This window comes from Numenius arquata, chromosome 16 (assembly GCF_964106895.1).
Source record: "Numenius arquata chromosome 16, bNumArq3.hap1.1, whole genome shotgun sequence".
Classification (NCBI taxonomy): Eukaryota; Metazoa; Chordata; class Aves; order Charadriiformes; family Scolopacidae; genus Numenius; species Numenius arquata.
In genome coordinates, this window is record NC_133591.1 from 8,759,175 (window position 1) to 8,779,747 (window position 20,573).

A 20,573-nucleotide genomic window follows, 5' to 3' on the forward strand; every position below is an offset into this window, starting at 1 on the left:
TCATTAGTTAAGCAAATTATGTATGTAGCTGTAGCACAAAATATGTAATTATACATGAAATATGTCAGTCATATTACGATCTGATGAGGCATCCAGGGCATTTCCAAGAGGTATACTGTTAGTTGTCCTACATTTATGAGTAATTTGTGCTTGAAAGACAGATGTTTTATTTCACAATACCATTTTGATTAATTGCTTTTGCTTTCATTATCTGTAGCTATATGCATTGTTAGTACTTTAAGTGTAGTTGCTGTTTTTATGTTGGCACTTCCTCAGCCTTACTCCAGGGGCTTTTGTTTTTTGTAGAGTGCCCTGGCATTGCCTGAGGATAAATTGAAAGCATGCTCATTTCCCTCCCCAGGAAGATTCTCAGTATCCTCTGGGGCCTACAATTTGAGCAAACACTAACAATATAGTTAAGTTATTCTTTTCTGATTTTTTTATTTCAAATTGCATTGTTATGCTTTGTCAGATGCAGTATAAAACATAAAGGAATACTTTGCCTTAAAGCAACACAAGGCAGCACAATAGAAGGGATTAGATTTAGTCAATAGACAAGACAAATGATGAAGCTTGCACAGAATGTAATAACCCAGTCAGGTGTGCTTAGTCACAGGACATAATGTGACTACTGTAATAGATCTTTAGATTTTTATCTGGTTGACTGCACCATAAATTAATAATTTTAATGGTACACAAATTAATTTTGAATTGTGTAGATCTGTAATGGGGGCAGTCAGATAACTTAAAATGTTTGTACGCTTAGTGTAAGTTGTGGAAGTAATAAGAAAGCAATTTTTCTGATCTCATTCTGTAAAAAAGTTTTTTTAGAGATTTATGCTTTATTAATGTTAATTTTTAATTAAGTAGCTTGTCTCCCCATTTTAGGAATCCATAAAAAACTTCAACCAAGACAAGCGATTCTTCTGTGCTATTCTTTCATCCCACACTCCTTCCACAGGTGTCAGCCATGTCGATGTGGATACTGTTGTCTTCTATGATACTGATTTAGATTCGGTGATGGATACAAAGGCTAAAGAATGGTGTGATAAAATTGCAAGAGGCAGAGATATTCACATGTACAGGTGACTTTTATGCTAGGAAATAGTATAGGTGCTTTAAAATAAAAAATCGAGGGAAAATGTTTTCAGGTGAAACTTGGATTTTTGGTGAAGGTCATCTTTTTAGTTTAAGTCATTTGGTCTTCTAAGATCCCTTTAAAGATTGGATCAGTCAAAATGAACATTAATATCTATGGGTGTTTTCTGTTCTTGATAAACAATAAATGTCTTTTCTTGATGGTCTGTCACTGGATTTCAAATCCACTAGTGATGAGATGCTGGTGTTCATGTAGTTCTAAGATATATTTGAAAGCTTCTCTCACGTGACTGTTTTCCTGGAAGGACGTGTTGAGAGCAGACGGGAGCTCTCGCTCGCCTTACACCACTGGGCAGGTATGCTTGGGTGTGCAGTGCAGACACTTAGCAAATACCCTGCTGTCGTAAGGATTTTTTTAAAAATCCAGTTGTGTAAAAGAAAATACTGTTTATTGTTCATTTTGAAAATAAGAACTTAAAAGAACATGGTGTTTTGAAAATATAAAATCAGATGTAAACAGAAAACTTTCCTCTAAGAAACTAAAAATCTAATCCAAAACTTCCTATGAAAATACCTGATGGACTTTAAATAGAGTGTTGGTGCTCACTGCCATAGGTGAACATTTCACATTTCATTTAACATGAAACACTTGAGTTTCAGAAAGTGTCACTGTTTTCTAGGGAACAGTATTTAATGAGTTTCTTTGTTTTACAGGCTTATAAGTGGTAATTCTGTTGAAGAAAGGCTGTTGGAAAAAGGTATTAAACATTTGGTTCAAGAAGTGGCTGCTCAAGGAAATGATTGTTCAACAGACTTTTTAACTCAGGTACTGTAACATGAAGAATGTGAGCAGTTCTTTAATGATACGTAAAAATGAGTGCTTTTCTAGATTAGAGTCAGAATTTTAAACATCATCTGGTTTTATATTTATTTCCAGACTTGTTTGGGGAGCAGTGGTATATAATCACAGTTATAATCAGTAAAAATCCTAAATTGTTAGCTCATACAGAAAATCAGAAGATAAAAATATCTAGAAAGAAAACTGTGTTTGTTCCAATGATAATTTTACGCTATTTCTGTCATTGTTTTAATCAAACAAAACCAACATCTCCTGCAGAAAAAGGCGTCAAATATGCCTGTAATCTGATTTTTCTAAACTCAATTTTAGGATGATTAAAAAACTTTTGAAATCATACAGTGTCTTACTGAATACTTGGAATATATTTCCATAAGGTTCTTTGCTCTGAATATGGAATAGAGGATTCCAGAAAGTTTACAGAAAAGACGCGATCTGAGATAAGAAATGACACAGATTCAGAGATGTATGATACAGGAAATACCGTGGTTCCTTCACAGTTGGAAGAGCTGGCTGGCTTTGTGGATCGGGTATGATGATTTCTATTGTTTTATGTAAACCTTTAGAAATATCTGAAACCTACTTTCCCGTAAAACAATCAAATGGCTTTCGTAAAGTACCTTATTTCTACTCTGTTTACATGAAACTGTTCTGTGCAAACTTAAATATTGAAACAATCCTGGGAGGTAATCTGAGCTTGTTGATAGATAAATTCAGGTACTGAAACATTTAAGTTACCAAATGTTCTCCTGAGGATTGTGAAGTGCATTGGACTGAATTGCATCTTGTGATAAAAAACTGTTTTACAGTCCTGCGCTTTGCCAGGTACTTGGCTTTTTTTCTTTAAGGCCTCGGATCTGTTTCTGCTTAACCATGAAATGACTATTCTAGTTCTGTAAATTCTGTCAAATTCTGATTGTCTCCCTTTCCTGTTGGCTGCTTGTGCAGAACCCAAGTAGCAGCCTTCTTACCAACAAGCAGGCAAGAGTGGGCACAGTAATTCAGATGGGTTTCTCTTTTTTTTACAATTAGGAAAATGGAAGCCAGTAGTTGGAGCTTATTCTCAGTGATACCTGTGGGACGTGATTGGACTAGCTAGGGGCAAGAATATCAGGTTTTTCATCCCTAGATCTCTTTTCTACCTCAATTATGGTGCCATTATTTGCAACCAAAATAAATACATTTATAGGTTGGGTTTATTCCCTGCTTGTTTTTAAATCTCTGGTTATTTACGTGTTTCTAATACAAAAACTAAATAACTAGCAGTGTATCAAAATGTTTTTCTGAACAGCTTAAGCCAATTGAAAAGTATGCGTTGAATTTCTTGGAATTGTTTCATACTTTGAATGATCAAAACAGCCAGAAAGTCAACAAGGTAAGAGATTGTATCTCATTTTCTGAGTAATAAAGAAAAACAAAACAGAAAACCCCAACTATTGTCAGATTTTATTTTTTGTTTATTTGGGGGTTTTGTTTTGTTTTTTGTTTATGGGCACTGAAATTTTGATCCAAATCATCACGGTCTAAAACCGCACTGGTTCCTAATTAACAGGGAGACATGTTTCCTGTTTTTCTCTTCACTGGCATGAGGGCCTTACACAAGAATGAAAACTCAGTTTAACTAACCTTGCTATGACTTTTAGCCTATAAAAACTGAATTTATTATGTAGTTACCAGACTCAAATCTGTGGCAATTTACTGCTGTTGGCATATTTATTGTGAAAAGTGGTCATATTTTAACATGTACAAATTTTCTTCCTAAAAGGATTTAAAAACTGCAAATGCAAAATGGGAATATCAGCATGCCAAGGAGCTGAAAAAGGCAGAAGAAAGATTTCAGCAGGAAGTGAAAGAGGAACTCTTAACATATACCAGAGAAGATGCTTATAACATGGTAACATCAAGGGACCTCCAAGTCCCTGCTTTTCAAAGAATTTCCATATTGTGACTATGAACTGTGTATTTAAGGATGTCTCTTGGGTTCATGTTGCACTGGTCTTATACCCTTGCACAAGGGACTGTCACTCTGGACAGCTTGAATTCTGTAGACTAGCAGGTTGCTGTTTTAGCAGAAGGGCTATCGTTTTGTAGGTTGACTTGGAATCACACAGTTATGTATCAAAGTAATAATAACTGAAGGAGGAGACTGAAAAAATATGCTGGCTTTTGAAAATTAAGATTAATTACTTAAAATATATTTTTTTTCTCTTTTTTTATTCTAGTTATCGCAAACATGCCTATGTTTCTAAATGCTGAGTTCTGAGATGGGTGATGTATTGAGGTTTTAAAAATTCCTTGTTTCTCACACAGGAATTTGTCTGTGAAGGCCCAGATGGAGAAATAGAAATAATGCCTGTAAGTCAGTAGCCCTTATTTCATCTGAAGGAAACCTTACCTAAAATTCTTTAATTAATGGCAAACTATAGGTTGTTTGTTGATGTATTGTGTTGGGTTGGGTTTTTTTAAGCTGTGGACTCCCCCTGTTGCACCTGAGAATCACGATGATGTCTACACTGATTCTGTTACGTGTCTGATGTACAGTAGTACCCCCATTCCAGAGTCTGCGCTTCCACCTCTGTCTGTCAGGAGGGCGCTTAAGCGGCGGAGAACGGATCTGTCCTGTAAGTTGGATTCAAAATTGCATGCGAAGGTGCAGTAATGTTTTTGTGTGAAACAATATAAAAACTTTTTTGTGTTTAAGAATTTAGGCATGAATGTGCCGTTATCTCTCTTAAGCTTGAAATCGCTCGGACAAAATGATTGAATGTAGAGTGAGAGCAGAGGGAGCACGCTGTGAAAACTTGCTATTGTGCTTACAAATTAGAAATAGAAATACGGGTGAATTCAATGATCAGGAGTAAAGCAGTGAGATGCCTGTGTGTCCATTTGATCTGTTTTTAAGATTATTTTCTTAGCAAAGCAAGGACCTGTTAAAAAATGACTGATCAAGTCAAATACCGTACTAGGGGACCATAGGTTGAAGGTACCTGCATTCATGAAAATACTGCAAAAGGCTTATCATTAGATGATTCGCAGCAATCCGTTTTCTGTCATGATCTTGTTGCACAAAGTTCTTTTCTCACTGGAGATAGTAACTTTATCCTGTCAATTAGCTTCAAGTGAGAGAAAGAAGCATTGCCATAGAAGGATTGTTCCTCCACCTTCACTTTTTGAGCCTCCGAGAATATTGAAAACACGACAGAAGAGCAATGCCCACCAGACCCTCCTCTGGCTAAAACAGAAAACATATTTCGCAAGACCTTTGTCAGCTCTTACCAAGTCAGCTGCTGACGCTGGGCAAGATGGTCCTGCATGGCTAATTGCTGAAGACTTGGCACTGCTAGAAGTAAGTTGGTACTTTGTTTTTTTTACTTGGAAGTTTGTTACAGCATCCATAGACCTTGATTAATACAGGATTATACATGCTTGTGCAAACAAGAGAAGCATTAATTGAAACATTACACTGTTTTGGTTTCTCTCTGCCACCTAGGCGGTGAAACAGTTACGGACACTTCCTTTAAGCCTTGCTATTGTGTCATCAGCACAGACAGCAAACTGGGACTTTGTCAGCGACGTTGTTAATTCTTGTAATTATGTTTATCGCGCCCCAAAGCAATGCCAACGTCATTACATAAAAGCATTTGCAGGTCGAGAAGCAAAGGTGAGTTTAAGCTGAAATGAGCATTACATTTGAAGACTGGCTTTTTCTTGTTTTGTTTTTATTTAATTCCTCATTGCTGTTAGTGGACTACATGAGTGTTCAGCAGCCAGAATCATAACTATATTTCAGAATTTTGAATAGCCTGGCATACAAGCAAATGCTAGTACATATCTTCCTCTGTCAGTATGAACTGCTATAGGTTATACTTATTATAGTTTCCAAACACTTAAGAATATGCGTTTCCCCAAAGCTGAGACAATGATGTGACCTTGGATGTATCTCTTTGCACTATCAGTATATTTAAAATAAGGAATGGGAGCTATTTATTTTAACTTTTATTGAAGTGGCAGGATATGAATAGTCTTCAGTCAAGACTATTGTAAACTAAGATTTTTGAGACAAGGCACTTATGACTACTTATTTTTGGGTACCTAAGCCTTCAATTTCTATTTATTCCAGAACGCAGGTGGTTATCCTCTTCGTGTTAGACAAGCCTATGCTAAAGACCAGAATTCTGAGCGTACTCAAATCTTTATGAATCACTTTGACTTGATGACAATGACTGCTAGAAAAAGAAGTTCCTCAAACAGGTTTCTGTAAGTTTACTTCTACTGTCAATGATTGTTTTCCCTCGATTTAACATTTAATCAGTTTGGTGGCCTGATTGGTGAAACTTTTTTCTCTTAAGCACAAGTGGCATTTCTTGTCAGAGGTGCTGTGATGACCTTTAGATTTAAGTTATGCGCCATCAAAGAATCAAACCTGTGCTAGTGCTGATATAAAGAAAAGCTTGGGGTGCTTCAGAATTGCTCCATGGGATGTACCCATGTTCCTCAACTCATTTCTGAGGTCTAACAATATTGTTGTCGTCTTTCTAGGGAAAGAACTGGCTGGGGTTCCCTGCTAATCCCCAGCTTTGTCAAATCTCAATTGCAGAGTCTTCTCACAGAATTTTAAATTTCTTTGTATTAAAATGTCATGAATATTAAAGTAGTTGCATAAAATTAAGTTAGCTTCAACTTCTTCATTTCCTTTCAGTGCAGACAACTGTGACAAACTACTGCCTGTGTCTGAAGTTGTTTCCATCTGCGCAGAGCCTACAACGATCCAGGAAAAGGTCTGTTCAGTTTTTCCAGGTGAATTCTGTTCTGTCTATTCTTTTCAATAACTTTTCAGTTCTTTTCAGTTTCAGATACCTTCTAATTACCCTTTTTCTGTAAAAACAATGGGAAAGGCTGGGAATAAAGAAAAATTACCAGGTTTTTTGGAAGACTGAAAATTGTTCAGTATGGGTTTTGACTGCCTGATCCCCTTTATGAGTGCATCAGAGCTATCGGCTCTCAGTTGTCCATTCCAGATCTATTCCTTACGATATTGTGGTTGTCTCATTTTTTGGCATTTTAGCCACGTCAAAAGCAAGCAAACACGATACACAATAACTTTTGTCACGTTGGAATTTTCAGTCTCAATTATTGGTATAGACAAAGAGGAATTCATTTTAGGATAAATCTTTATGTTACTTCATGGCAACAGTCATGTTTGTTCTATTCAGAATGAAAGGAATTAAAAAGAAACCTATTGCTGTAATTTCTACCTCCCTCCCCCATCCTTCCTGTATTTCTGTTGTTATAGGCATTGCCTGAAGAACAAACAGCTCCTCAACTGCAGGAGCAACAGCCCAGCCAGGAGGAAGAAGAGGAACAAAGAGTGGGTCAAAGCCAAACCACAGGTAGGAACACAGGTGAGAAACACAAACACCAGTGCCATGCAGTGTGTGAATTCGGTTCACTCCTGCAGTTGCAGGCAGGGAAATACATTCCTCCCAGCTCAATGAAACTGTGAGCCCAGATTCATATGCACTTTATGGTATCTGCTGTGACCTCGCTGAGGTGTGTAGGGCTCTCAGCAAAGCTGGAGAACTGGGACATTGAGTAACAGGAGCATTTTGTTTCACCTGAGCTAAAGTGAACGGACTTAAGCGTTACCAAAAATACAGTCTTGTTGTTCAAGGATATAAGAAGAGCATTCAACGAAAAATTACAGACAAGCTCCTTCATAAAAATACGGCATTTTGGGCTTCATCCCAGAGTGGATTTTATGATGCTGAAAAAGGAATTACATATATGGAGAGGAACAAGTCTCCGTTTATGGCACTAATCCAACTGTACTTGTTCAATGTATTTATCTCCCTCATTGGAAGGTTTTCTTAAAACTTCACACCCTCTTTTGTGATCACTTTAGAACACTTGTAAATGTTAAAAGTGCCATGTGTTTTATGTCACTTTTTGGCACTTTTATGTCACGCTCCTTCCACCCAGAGCTGTGTTGGTGCCAGTGTGAGTGGTACCCCCCGTTCCCGCACTCCTGGAGCCCCCGCTCCCAGGACCCTGTCTGTGAGCGGTTTGCTTGTCACCACCACTCTGACAACAGCTCTGCAGGTGCTTGTGGTGACTCCGCTGATATCAGGTGACCTTCCACTTTTTGTTTTCAGTTCACATTGAAAATAAATCCTCACATTTTTATTAAATAGCGTTGCTCACTCTAAAACTTACAATAAGTGAAAATGATGGGAGGGTAGGCTTTCAGTAAGTCCTTTACTCTTTAGAAAACAGTATATCCCCAGATGTTGTATCACTTAAGTGTAATTCATTTTAACTATGGAGAATTGTAAACAGTCATCTTTGTATTCTGTCACTTATCTTCATTTTTATCTTAGACAGTTTTTTCTTTATACTTTTAACTGGTAACCAATATTTATCTAAAATTTAATTTTAGATTTAGTTGCCGGAAGTCCCAGGAGCCGAGTCCTGATGCCCAGACCGCGGTGACTCCTTTGGCGGTGATGGAACCAGCGCAGACATGGCCCTGGTGGCCGCTGGCGGGCTCAGTGTGCACAGCGTCCTCGGTGCCTGGTGTTTAAAGCAGCGGAACGTCTGCTTGAGAATGAGAATGAGAAATGAGAATGAGCAAATGAGGATTGAATGTCGTTACTGAGCAGGTGGAAGTTGTATTTTCTTTATTGCGAAAGAAATTATTCCCATTATTTTTTTTTTGGCGGTATCTTATTGTAAGCAAGAGTTGCACTAGGTTACTTTTCTTTTTCTCCCTTTGCGTTGTATGAGCTTTTATTGCCCGTGCTCCAGGTGAGCAGTGTCTAGCTGTGCTGCAAGTAGGCAGGTTTTCTTTCTGGATTTTCACACTAAATCCTAAAGGAAGTTGTCAGCATTTTGCCTGCTGAATTTTGAGTAACCGTTACCTGCCCAGACAGAAATTACTGGAGACGGAGAAGCCGTGGCCGCTGAACATCCCTGGAAGTGTTCAAGGCCAGGCTGGACGGGGCTTTTGGGGAGGTGTCCCTGCCCATGGCAGGGGCTGGAACCGGGTGATCGTTGAGGTTCCTTCCACCCCAAAACCGTTCGGTGCCGCTCTTTGGACGGCGCACACACTCCCGCATCCGCGCTACAATAAAATTTAACGTTCTGTCCTGTCCCCGCGCCTGGTTCCTGCCCGTGCAGCGCTTCCGGTCCCGACATACCGCCCCCCGCGTTCCCGCTCCCCTGTCGCGACATGCGGCTAGGCCGCCAGCGCTCCCTCCCCGCCTGCCCCGGCCCCGCTCGGCCGGCGCCGCGCATGCGCGGGGGTCGGCGCAGGCGCAGAGCGCGGCGGGGGCGGCGGCGCAGGCGGCGCGGTTTGTCTCCTGCCGGCGCTGGTAGCGGCGGCCGCCGCGGCCGCCCCCCGCCCCCGCTTCCTGCCGGGAGCGAATGGAAAGTCCGGCCCCGCCGCCCGCGGTAAGTGGGGGCCCGCCGGGCTCGGGGAGACGCGGGGGGCGGCCGGGCCCCCCCCTCCTCCCCACCTTTCCCCCCTCGCCAGCCCCGCAGGCCTCGGGCCCGAGGCCCGGCGGCACCGGTGCTGGCGGCGGCCGCGGAGGAGCGGGCCTTCCCCGCGCCGCCGCACGGGGCGGACAGGCCCGGCCCGGCCCGGCCGCGGGAAGGGGTTGGGGGGAAGCGGCGGCGCTTCACGGGGCGCTGCGCCCGCGGGCCGCGGAAGGGGGAGCCCCGCGCGAACTCGGGGGGTCGGGGCCCGGCCGGGCGCTCGCCCCGGGCCCGGCCGTGCGGGCCGCCGGGTGGTTCGGTTTGGGCAGACAAAAGGCGATCCCCTCGCCCCGGGCAGGCAGGGACCGGCGGCGGCGCGCTGGTGACGCCTCCTTATCAGCGCGTAATTAATTAAGTGTTTTCACTTGGGCCGTAAATGTTAGCGAGGTATAGGTAATTAAAATAATAAGATCTTGTTACTGGTGATGGGTGATATCATTTGAATCTTAATTATTCGGTATCAGCGCTGTGAAAGAGTCACAATACCGCCAAGTGTTGCAGTGCTATTAGATCTTTCGGCAAAGGTGCCTGTGAGGAGCGGAATGTCCCTGTCCCTTCCCGCTCCGCCGAGCGATCCCCCGCGGCTCCCAGGGAGGGACGGAGCCCGGAGCCTGCCCCGGCCGGGTCCCTCAGCCCCGGGGCGGGAGCGAAGGTCTCCGTTCCCAGGGCCTCGGGTGGCTGCGGGTCGCCCAGGACGGCTGTGTCCCCTTTCCCTGCCCCAGCAGGAGCCGAGGAGCTGCTGCCGGGCGGCACTTGTAACCAACTTCAGAGTCAGGAGCGAAGTCGCATACTTGTGTGTCTGTTTGGGCTGAAATATTAACTGTTGTTTTGAAAATATGAGAGAGACTTTGAGAAAAAAAAAAAATAAAATATTAGGTTTCATTTTTCTTTTGCTGCTACTGCTATGTGACACCCAGTGCTGAATCTACCTGTCGGTGCACGTAAGGGGATTTATTTATATTTTTTTTTTAAAGATTGAAATACAAAACCAGAACATTTTTGGATTTCTGGATAGCTTGGCTCAATAAACTGCATTTTAAATGAAATGCAGAATTGGATTAATTCTCATCTCTTTGAAGGGTTAGTGTTCTGAAGGAAAGAGAAGGCAGAGTTAAGTGTCAGGTACAATACTTTTTCAAACATGTAGATAATTTGGTAGGGAGATTTTTCATGACGTGCTTTTTTCCTTAGTAGCTAGAACAATAAAGTTGAATATCCTTTGTCCATTTTTATCGTATTTTTAGTTATTATTGAAGAAACCTATTGTAGATTTTAAGCAACAGTTGTGTTTTCACGAACATCATATTAAGTGTTAAAAGCGCTGAAACATTGTGCATAATGAACACAAAAAGAATAAATACATCTGATATTGGTGACTGTTGATTCTTGAAAGTTCCACAGAAAGGGAAAAGGGTTTTTTTTTATTATTTCAAGTCATTCTAACTAGCTAAGAGGAACGTGTCATTTGTAAACTATTCAATAGTACCTTGTTAGCTAGAGAAATATATAAGGCATTTAAGTGAGCTTTTGTGACGATCAGGATTTCAGATAATTTGACTGTTGACATAAAACATTTAAAGTAGCTGCAAAGGCGGATGACAAAGTTCTTACTGTAAGGTAGTCTTTTGAATAGTAAGTAAATAGTTTCAGTTACAGAAATATTTTTGCCTTTCCTAAATTTCTGTTTTTGTGTGTTTCTTTAGAGTGTACGGTAAAAAACCTAGAGCAGTGAGAATGCACCATGGTAATGGTCCTCAGAATGCCCAGCGCCAGCTCCAGAGGTCCAGGTCCTTCACGGGCAGTGAGGGAGAAGAGCAACAGGCAAATTTACCCCAGTCCCCTGCAGCTTCTTTTGCACCTTCTGCAAGTCCCTCTGCACCCCAGTCCCCCAGTTACCAAATACAGCAATTTATAATGAGTCGAAGTCCCGTGGCTGGGCAGAATGTCAACATCACGCTGCAAAACGTTGGACCGGTGGCTTCGGGAAACCAGCAGATAACGCTTACCCCATTGCCAATTCCAAACCCAACATCACCGAGTTTTCAGTTCAGTCCCCAGCAGAGGCGCTTTGAGCATGGGTCCCCCTCGTATATCCAAGTCACGTCACCGCTGCCTCAGCAGGTCCAGTCTCAAAGCCCCACGCAGCCCAACCCGGTCCCCGTGCAAACGCTACCCAGTGTTCGGGCGGGCACGCCGGGCCCCGGCCTGGGCATGTGCAGCCAGAGCCCTACCAGAGGGTTTGTAGATGCCAGCGTGCTTGTGAGACAGATCAGCCTGAGCCCTTCAAATGGCGGACACTTTGTGTATCAAGAAGGACCGGGAATTGCACAAATTGCTCAAGGAGCTGCTGCACAAGTACAGCTTCCATCTTCTGGGACACCTGCTACGGTGAGGGAGCGCAGGCTTTCACAGCCTCACTCGCAGTCTGGGGGCACCATTCATCATCTCGGTCCTCAAAGCCCTGTGGCTAGCGGAGCAAACATGCAGTCTTTGACTAGCCCGGGCCATATTACGACGACCAGCTTGCCACCCCAAATCAGCAATATCATCCAAGGGCAACTTATGCAACAGCAGCAGCAAGTGCTCCAGGGACAGCAACTGGGTAGATCCATTGGATACGACAGGACTTCTGGTGGATTGATAGCAGGAGTTGGAGGACCTAGTGCATTTGGAATGACTTCACCACCTCCTCCCACAAGTCCTTCACGGGCCACTGTACCACAGGCATTGTCGAGTCTTCCTCTTACTCCTACAGTTAATACGGCAGTCAAAAAACAACCCAAGAAATTGGAGGAGATTCCTCCTGCCAACCAAGAGACTGCTCAAATGAGAAAACAATGTTTGGATCATCACCACAAACAGATGGAAATTCTTAAGGAAACTTTTAAGGAATGTTTGATCGAACTGTTTTTCCTGCAACATCTTCAAGGGAATATGATGGACTTTTTAGCTTTTAAGAAGAAGCATTGTGTTCCGCTGCAAGCATATCTGAGGCAAAATGACTTGGACCTGGAGGAGGAAGAAGAGGAAGAGCAATCTGAAGTCATCAATGATGAGGTAAGAAATCTGTTGGTTAATGTTTTGGAATAAAATCATAGGTGAAGTTGTGGCACCTGGACTGTGAAGTATTAGAAAATGTAACAGTACCTGGAAAATCATTTTTACTTGATGAGGTACAGCAATTTGTCTTTAAGTAGTTGGTCTGGGATAATGCAGTTCTGCTAGGTAGTGTGATTCCACAGGTCGGGTTGAGCATGCTGTTAGATGTAAGTATGTAAAAGAGAAGAACAGAGGAAGGGTGAAAGGAGCGTTCGCTGTCCCAGGTGGTATGTAAGCCAGCACACAAATAAAGATGGCATCGGTGTGGAAGCTGTTTTAAGCTATCGGAATGAATATGAATAGGAATTGTAGATAAACTTTCACTTATTAAACTGAAAAAGAATGAGCAGAAAGTCTTATAAGAGGTTAACCTCTGTTTGACTCGTGTGACTTCTAACCGTAGATGTTACTGACATTCAGTGTTGCTGTGGCCAACAAAAACCCTGAATTAATCTAGTTACTCAGAGAGAACGTGTGAATCATAATGTATATGGGTCCATAGTAATGAATCAGGTTACTTAGGCTGTCTTAAGAGCTCTGTGCGTGTATTGCTGTCTAAATGATTAAAAAATAGCACTTAAGAGACTGGACAGTTACAAGTTAACTTTGTTATTTATGCAAAGGTTTAAAATGACTAACTCAAATTCACTGTTTATTAATGTCAAAGGACTTGAAATAAGCTTGCCACAGCCAGATGCCGGGCAACTTTTCCTGCACATTGGTACCCATTCATGTAGCTCTTGACCTGCAGCACCCATGGGTGCTGGTGCAGCGCCTGCCTGCCAGCCTACATGGCCACTGGTGGATATAACCGATGCCACTGCATCACTTGGCATGCACAAATACCTTTTAAAATTTATAAAAATATGTATGGGTCTATAGTTGCCAATTTGTAAAGCACCAACCCAAACCTGTTATATAAAGGAACTCATACTGCTTTGAAATATCTGGTAGAAATGAGTGTCTTCAGAGAAAATTGGTGACTCTCTTAGGTGTGAATCTTTAGTGGTCAAATCTTCAGCTGGAATTTGTGGGAAATTTTAACAATATATCAGCTGAAACTTAAGTTTTCATTGTTTTGTGGTCTAAAATTCTTGACTATGAGAAAGGTGTTTCTGCTGGTGATAGTTATTGATAATTTTGAAAGAATCATTTCTTTCTATGCATAGTAACGTAAGAGCTAGCCTGCTATTGTAATTTATTGACAATGGACATTCAGCTTTTTTTTTTTTTCACCTGGTTTGTATTTTGTCAAATTGTTTAGGTGTTCTTGTTGGGTTGCGTGTTTGTCAGCTGAAATACCAGGTATTTTTAACTACAGTAAGCACATTTTGAGCAATCTTTAGCAGGTGTAAATTGTATAGGTTCATTGGAGTCAGTGGCGCTACTACAATTTACATCAGTTGAGGCTCTGCCCCTCCGTCTGTCGGGTTTGGAGTTTGCTGTATTTCACTGCCTTCTTGTGACAGATCCTCTTTTGTTTGTGAGAGCCGCTTGTCTGTCTTAACTGCTGGAGAATTTTGCGAAGTGCAACAGCAAAAATCTTTACATGTTTTCAAATGATGAATCCTTTGAAAGATTAAGCATCTTTTGAGTATGTTCTTTCTTTGTATTTTTTTGTCTTCTCCTCTTTTATTTCCCCCTACCCCCTCTTTATCACTTTCTGCTAAAGCAACGCACTTCATCCCTTGCCTGGAAAGGTTGATCACTTTGGGAGTTCAGGGGGAGAGCGAATGGTGGCTGTGCTCATTGCTTAAATAAATGTTGGAGCTTTCTTAAGTTCAAACTGTCTGTCATGCTAATTTGTTGTCCGTTAGGAGCAGCAGTCATTAAATTTAAAACACACTTTTATGTTAAACTGGATTTAAGAAAAGGTTTCCAGTGCCGAGAAGTCACTCTAAATAGTCAAGGCCGGACACTGTTCTGCTATTAAACGTGAGACAGAACTCTTCAAAAACAGCCTGTGTTCAAACCGAGCCATACCGATGGTGGTGTAGTTATAATCCCCTCTTCAGTGAGGTACCACCAGTACGAAATGAGTGTGTTGAACAGTACAAAAAAAAAAAAAAAAAAAAAAAAAAGAAGAAAAACTTCTAAAAAGAAAATGATTCTCCCTTCTTTTTTTTTTTTCCCAAAATATTTCTCTCAGGTAAAGGTTGTGACAGGAAAGGATGGGCAGACTGGTACTCCTGTCGCTATAGCAACCCAGCTTCCTCCAAATGTTTCTGCTGCTTTTTCATCCCAGCAGCAACCATTTCAGGTACTTTTCAATGGTTCTAAAATGTAGTTTCATCCCAGATTTTTTTTCTTCATTCAGATTTGATATTTCTTAGATGAATTAGAATTTTCCCAAGAGCCCATCCCTTATCATCTAAACAAAACAAAAAAAGAACCTTGGCAATCTTCAAATGCATCAGTATTAATGAAGCCTTGAGGAAGTTAAATCTTTGTCTCCAGGTTGCTGGCTTGTTTCATTAACTTTCAGCTTGAATGTTTTCACTTTGGTTTGTTTGTCTTTTGTTTCCCTAATGCATTTGGTTCATTTGTGCATTCCGCTTAGTGATAATATGGATTCTTTTGTCTGTGGCATTGTAATTGTGGATTTCTTCTAAATTTCTTTTCTTTTTTTCCTTATCTGTTAAAGGTTTTGAGTATGGCTACAGAAGGTTTTGGATTTGCCATCCCTGAAATGTTTTAAACAACAATAACAACCCTCTGACACAATTTTTTTAAATAACCAACTGGTTTCCATTAGCTCTACCATAAACATTGGGAAGAAGAAACTGAAGTGTTTATTCTTATTACACAAGTCCTTTCTTACAGTTTTTTCTTTCTTTATTTATTTTTTTTTTTTTCCATGAGGGAATAACGAACAAAGAAATAAATGTGATGATTAAAATTTTTGTGGATCGGTGATGAGGCAGCTTTTAAATTTAGGCTAGTATGCGTTTATGCAGCTACCTTCAAATCTTTGCCACCCAGACAGACGTGGTTGCTTACATACTCTGAGAAGTCATATAACCTAATTCCTCTGCAACAGAAATATGTAGTTTTTAGCTCAATTATGTACACTTGAGTAGCAGGTGTTACAGGGTGAATTACTCTGCTGTACCATGGAAGCTGTAGGGTCTGCACTGCTTTCATCTGGGTTTTGGAAAATGGAGCATTAAATGCAATGTAAAATGGTTTGTGTCCCTGTGTATAACAAATGGGGTGTTCGCTGTGATGTTTTATGAATAAGTTGCAAAGTAAAGGGGCTTGCACTGAGAGCTCTTTGTTATGGCTGTTACTGGCACGTCTTGGAAGTCTCCTTAGGCTTCATCTAAGTTGTTTAAAATATGCAATATTATATCAGGTTATTTATTGTAGTGATTAGTTTTATCATCAAGCTATAGCTACAGCAGCAATGAAGTAGTTTTGAAAGTATTACACCATTTCAGACCTGGTTCAGAGAAGCTAGCAGGTACGTGCTAGAAACGTACACAACTCTCTGTGTAATTGTGATAATACCTTTTAGCACAAACTGTTAAAAGAAAGTGTAAGAAAGGCTTTCCATCAGTCTTTCTCTTTGTTTATAGAGAAATAATGTGTCGCGATCAGCATCATCATTCAAATTTGAGTGCGTTAAGTGCAGCACTCAGAATGATTATTGTGGGTGTGCTGCATAATCATGACCTCCGGAGAACTACATTATTTTAATTAAAGTTAGGACAGTTTTAGTCTAATATTAGTGGTGTGTGATTGCAATTTATAAAGATGTAACATCTTTGCTTTTTGAAGTGTCTGTCCTAAATTATGTGGTGATAATGCAGACAGCTGGGAGGCATACTCTTTAAAAATGTCATTCAGAAATCCTAAAGTAGAGATGCAGCCTGAAACTGTGAGTATGCAATCACCCAGGCTAAGAGTGCTGGTGAAATAAATGGCATTTGAAGCAGAGCTTGGAGAACGTACTTTCTTAAACTGATGTCCCAGAAAGCATTTGATGCAAGCGGGACATAAGCTGAATTTGTTGATTAATTCTGTAGCATTGTACAAAAGAAGTTTTCATGACTTACTTTGAAAATTCTATAAATGCCTAAGTGTATGATGCTCTGCCAGACACTGGCTGCTGGACTTGAAATCTGCTGCATGTCTGCCTTGTGAGAAGACAAACATTTGAAAACTTAATCCATATTGAGTGTGAGATGGCAGTGGACCATTACCGTTAGCAATGAATACGAGTCTGAGATTCTTAAAACCGTAATTTACATTTTACAGCTATAGCTGTATTGTTAGAGCGGCCACAAATGCAGCAAAGAGATGAAATGTTATTAATTCATAGCTATGGATAGAATTTGAATGGCATGAGATATATTCAGCTCAAAAAGGAGTGTTTGAAACCTGGTCATTTTAGGTGACATTGGGTATGCTTATTATTACCATTGGATGAAGCACTGAAGGTGCAGGGTTGTGACTGCTATAGTTTATTTCCGTGCAGACTGGTGTTTACTTCCTTAGGCTTAATTTACATCGATAGAATTTGTATTAAAAATCAGAGAGGAAAGACCTGTGAATGAAGTAGAAGAATCTTTTGGGAAATTGCTGTCTTTGCTATGTTGTCATAATAAATTTTCACATTTGCAAACCCTTGCTGTACATCGATATGGCAGAGGCTCTCACCAGTAGCAAATTACACTTATTGAGAGCTGACTGTTAAATTAGCTCCTTTTCCAGGACGTAGAGGCATACATAAAGTTCATATTTGTATTTTCTGATAGAATCTCTTAAGCACTTTCTTTGGACTCTTATTTTTCTCGTAATAAGTTTCATAGTAGAATATTGGGTATAGCATGGCTAAATATTGAGGAGAACTTAAAAATGTGACTTGGAAACTCACTGAAAAGAACTGGGCTTGCACAAACACTGGTGGACATTAGTAAATACTCGCCAGTAGTGCTGAGGGCCCAAAGAGCATGGGACTTGTCATATACCCAAATTTGTGTGTTTCAATAATCCCATATGTAAGCCTGCTATCTGAGTTTGATGCTGAAAGGATTATCTAGGATATATTCTCTGCCAACATTGCCAACTGTAGTAATTTTAAAATAAAGTTTTCATGCAGTATGTAATCCTACTGAAGCTAAACTCCAACTGGCTGAATCAAACCCCTGTGATTTCTTTCCCACCTCAAAATCAATAGTGCTCTTCCAGGCTTGTTAATTCATAGTTGTGTGATATTTATCCTCAGACAAAATGTCTTGTAATTTCTGATGAGCTCTGATGTCACGTGAGCCTCATGGCAATATTGTGTTTCTCCTCATTGAGTTTCTTCATGGTACTCATTTTGCCAGCTGTGCAAACAAGTACAAGTCGAGCATCTGGAAACCTGCAACTGGAACTTGTGTAACTTGGCTGAAATTCTTTTATTCCATCTTCTGAGTCCTAGCTGTCTTTCCTGAAATATTTCAAGGCTGACTCTTATGGAACTCTACCTTGAGAACGACAGTGGTGGAGACCAAAGTAGGCTTAAACTGTCTTCAGGGTGGGAGTTAATTTGTGTGTTACTGGTGTTTCACACAGAGTGAAAAGGATGAGTTTCCACAAGTGTATTGACTCTCGTTTTTTACATTTGTGTCATGTTAGATATGATACAGTTTATGCATAAATTCTCTTTCTTCATCTAATTTCCCTTCTAGTTAATCCTGTAATGGAGTCACAATGTTTAATTTTTTTCATGTCAACTTTTTATTGCAGCTACGTACTATATGAATATGTCATTTTGACTTCATTGCAGCATTATGCAAATGATGAAGGATAATACATTAATGAAAATTTCCATTTATTAAAAAAATATTGGGCAATTTTATCACTGTAAAAAATTATTGTATATAACCAACTTCATCAGTTTGGTTACTGTTTTAGAATTTTAACTCAATGAAGAGTATGTGTGCATTATGGACATCTAAAACTTTCAAGCAGGTATTGAATGAATCTTGTTCTCTTCGTTGTACAACTGCTCTGAAGGATGGATTTGTTCTGTGCTGGCCTCTTTTGACCCGTTTGCAAATTACATCTTGGTATTAGACTAGCTGCAGATTGAACTTTTGTGGTTTGTTTTCTTTTTCCAATAGCAAACGCATACAGGGACTCCAGTAACGGGGACTGTGAACACCATAGAAATTGAAGCTTTTAAGAGACAGCAGGCACTTGCACCAGCAGGTACGTTCCACAGACAGAATTTCACGTTGGTTCTTTATTTTTTTTTTTTTCCCAAACAGTTAATGGAGCCCACTGTTCTGTAACTCAAAATACAGTTTTGCCTCACCTTGGGAATTGCCAAATCCTTAGGACTATCTATTGTGAATGGTGCTGTGTGAAGAGCGCACTCCACTCACAATATATAGGCCTGGGTCTGGCAGGCATGGAGACACTGTCAGGTTAATTGTTCTGGCTAAGAAGATTGGAGATGGCCAACTTGAAGTTAGAGGGACTCTGCCCTTGGAGCATGTTCTTCATAAATGCTACACATGTTTAGTAGTCGTAGCTTTCTGAGCTGATGTTGGAATCATGTGTAGTAGTTTGCTTTGTAAGATTGACCCCATTCCATTATACCATGCCATAAATGGAATTTGAATATCACAGATTCGTCTAAGAGACCACGAATTGAAGTGGGCCGTCATGGGATGGTTTTTCAGCACCCGGGTGTGGCTTCAGGAGTTCCTCTTCAACAGCTAATGCCAACGGCACAAGGTACTGTGTCACCACATGCCAATTGCACATTAATTTAACAAGGAGATGTTAGTGATGGGACTAGAAACTTGGGCTTCTGGCCTTCTAAGATCCTAGTCCCACCACGCACTTCTCCATGTAAATTAATACTTGGTATGCAATGCCTGGTTTGTTTAAGGAGCTGAGTGACGGGCTCCAAAGGTGCATGTGGGCATGGAAATACGTCACAGGTGCTGATGCAAAATGGATAATCTGAGAATTCTGGAACTAAGCCAATGATTTATGGAAAGGAAACCTCCTAATTTGCAACACCATGACAAATTTTTATTCATTAGTCATGCCAAGCTTTAGAATATGTGTTAGAGTGAATGTGTTAAGAACTAAATATTATTTAGACTTGGTGCTGTTATTTTAGGTTAAATTCCATTAGCTCACCAGTCCTTTTTAATTTTTTTTTTTAAGTACAAGAAATTCAGAAGACACATGACATGGTTTTTTTATAGTTGCTGTGCTCCAAATTGTAGTTGCAGTCCTGTGCATGAAATAATTTGTTGTTTATTGTAATGGTGATTTATTTTGTGATTGTGATGTGTTATTTTCAAGTGATGGTGTCTTGTGGCAAAGTAAGTAACAAATTAGTCTATTTGCAGTTGATTTCCTCTTTATATCAGTAAAGAGCATTTGACGTTTTAATTTCATCGGTGCTGTGTTTTCTCTTGCTTTGCAGGCGGAATGCCTCCCACTCCTCAAACCGTACAGCTGACTGGACAGAAGCAGAGCCAACAGCAGTACGACCCCTCCAAAGGCCCTCCGGTGCAGAACGCTGCAAGCCTGCACACACCTCCGCCGCAGCTGCCGGGGAGGCTGCAGCCCACCAACGTCCCGATGACGTCTCTGCCGGCCACGCTGCAGCTCTCGCAGCAGCAACCCCAGGTCGTGGAACCTCCAGCTCAGCCTCAGATTCAGGTGAAGATCCAGCCTCAAAGCGTACCCTTGACATCTGCTCCACTTCCAGCGCCGCTTCAGCAGCAGGTGCCACCAGCAATCCATGTGCAAGGACAGGCGCCAAACCAAGCGTCACAGCCCCAAGCTACAATACAGCAACAGGTACGTGAGCTTTATTGGGGTCAAAATACATTTGTTTCAATACCCAGTAAAATCTTAAGAACATCATCTTCTTCAAAATACATGAAATATGTTAGTTTTTTAATTCCACTGGACACTTAAATCCTTTCCTTATAAAAATGCAGGTGTAAATTTTTTATTAAATTAAATT

General features: G+C 40.8%; 2 protein-coding genes and 1 non-coding gene across 5 annotated transcripts in view; all 3 read left to right on the forward strand.

The window, feature by feature from the left end:
- The first annotated feature begins 267 nt into the window (after positions 1–267).
- Positions 268–406, forward strand: LOC141472719 (small nucleolar RNA SNORA49). The gene has a single exon (XR_012463541.1). It is a non-coding gene; the product is annotated as a small nucleolar RNA SNORA49 (small nucleolar RNA).
- On the forward strand, positions 303–9,104 carry LOC141472359 (E1A-binding protein p400-like). 3 transcript variants are annotated; one of them, XM_074159364.1, is made up of 13 exons: positions 303–1,085; positions 1,813–1,924; positions 2,332–2,484; positions 3,246–3,329; positions 3,720–3,848; positions 4,265–4,309; positions 4,422–4,575; positions 5,068–5,300; positions 5,445–5,615; positions 6,075–6,211; positions 6,654–6,732; positions 7,248–7,344; positions 8,391–9,104. In XM_074159364.1, the coding sequence occupies exons 1-13, from the start codon at positions 1,021–1,023 to the stop codon at positions 8,441–8,443; spliced, it is 1,512 nt and encodes a 503-aa protein (XP_074015465.1). In that variant the 5' UTR covers positions 303–1,020; the 3' UTR covers positions 8,444–9,104. The 3 variants fall into 3 exon arrangements, with proteins under 3 accessions (XP_074015465.1, XP_074015466.1, XP_074015464.1); XM_074159365.1 differs by having other exon boundaries at positions 492–1,454; positions 7,248–7,356; XM_074159363.1 differs by having other exon boundaries at positions 594–1,085; positions 7,248–7,356.
- Positions 9,105–11,221: 2,117 nt separating this feature from the next.
- LOC141472642 (E1A-binding protein p400-like) overlaps positions 11,222–20,573 on the forward strand; it is a 49,127-nt gene continuing 39,775 nt past the window's right edge. Inside the window, exons 1-5 of the mRNA XM_074159793.1 lie at positions 11,222–12,544; positions 13,933–13,935; positions 18,700–18,787; positions 19,211–19,318; positions 20,025–20,386. Of these exons, the coding sequence (XP_074015894.1) occupies positions 11,222–12,544; positions 13,933–13,935; positions 18,700–18,787; positions 19,211–19,318; positions 20,025–20,386 (1,884 nt within the window). The remainder of the gene's footprint in view (positions 12,545–13,932; positions 13,936–18,699; positions 18,788–19,210; positions 19,319–20,024; positions 20,387–20,573) is intronic.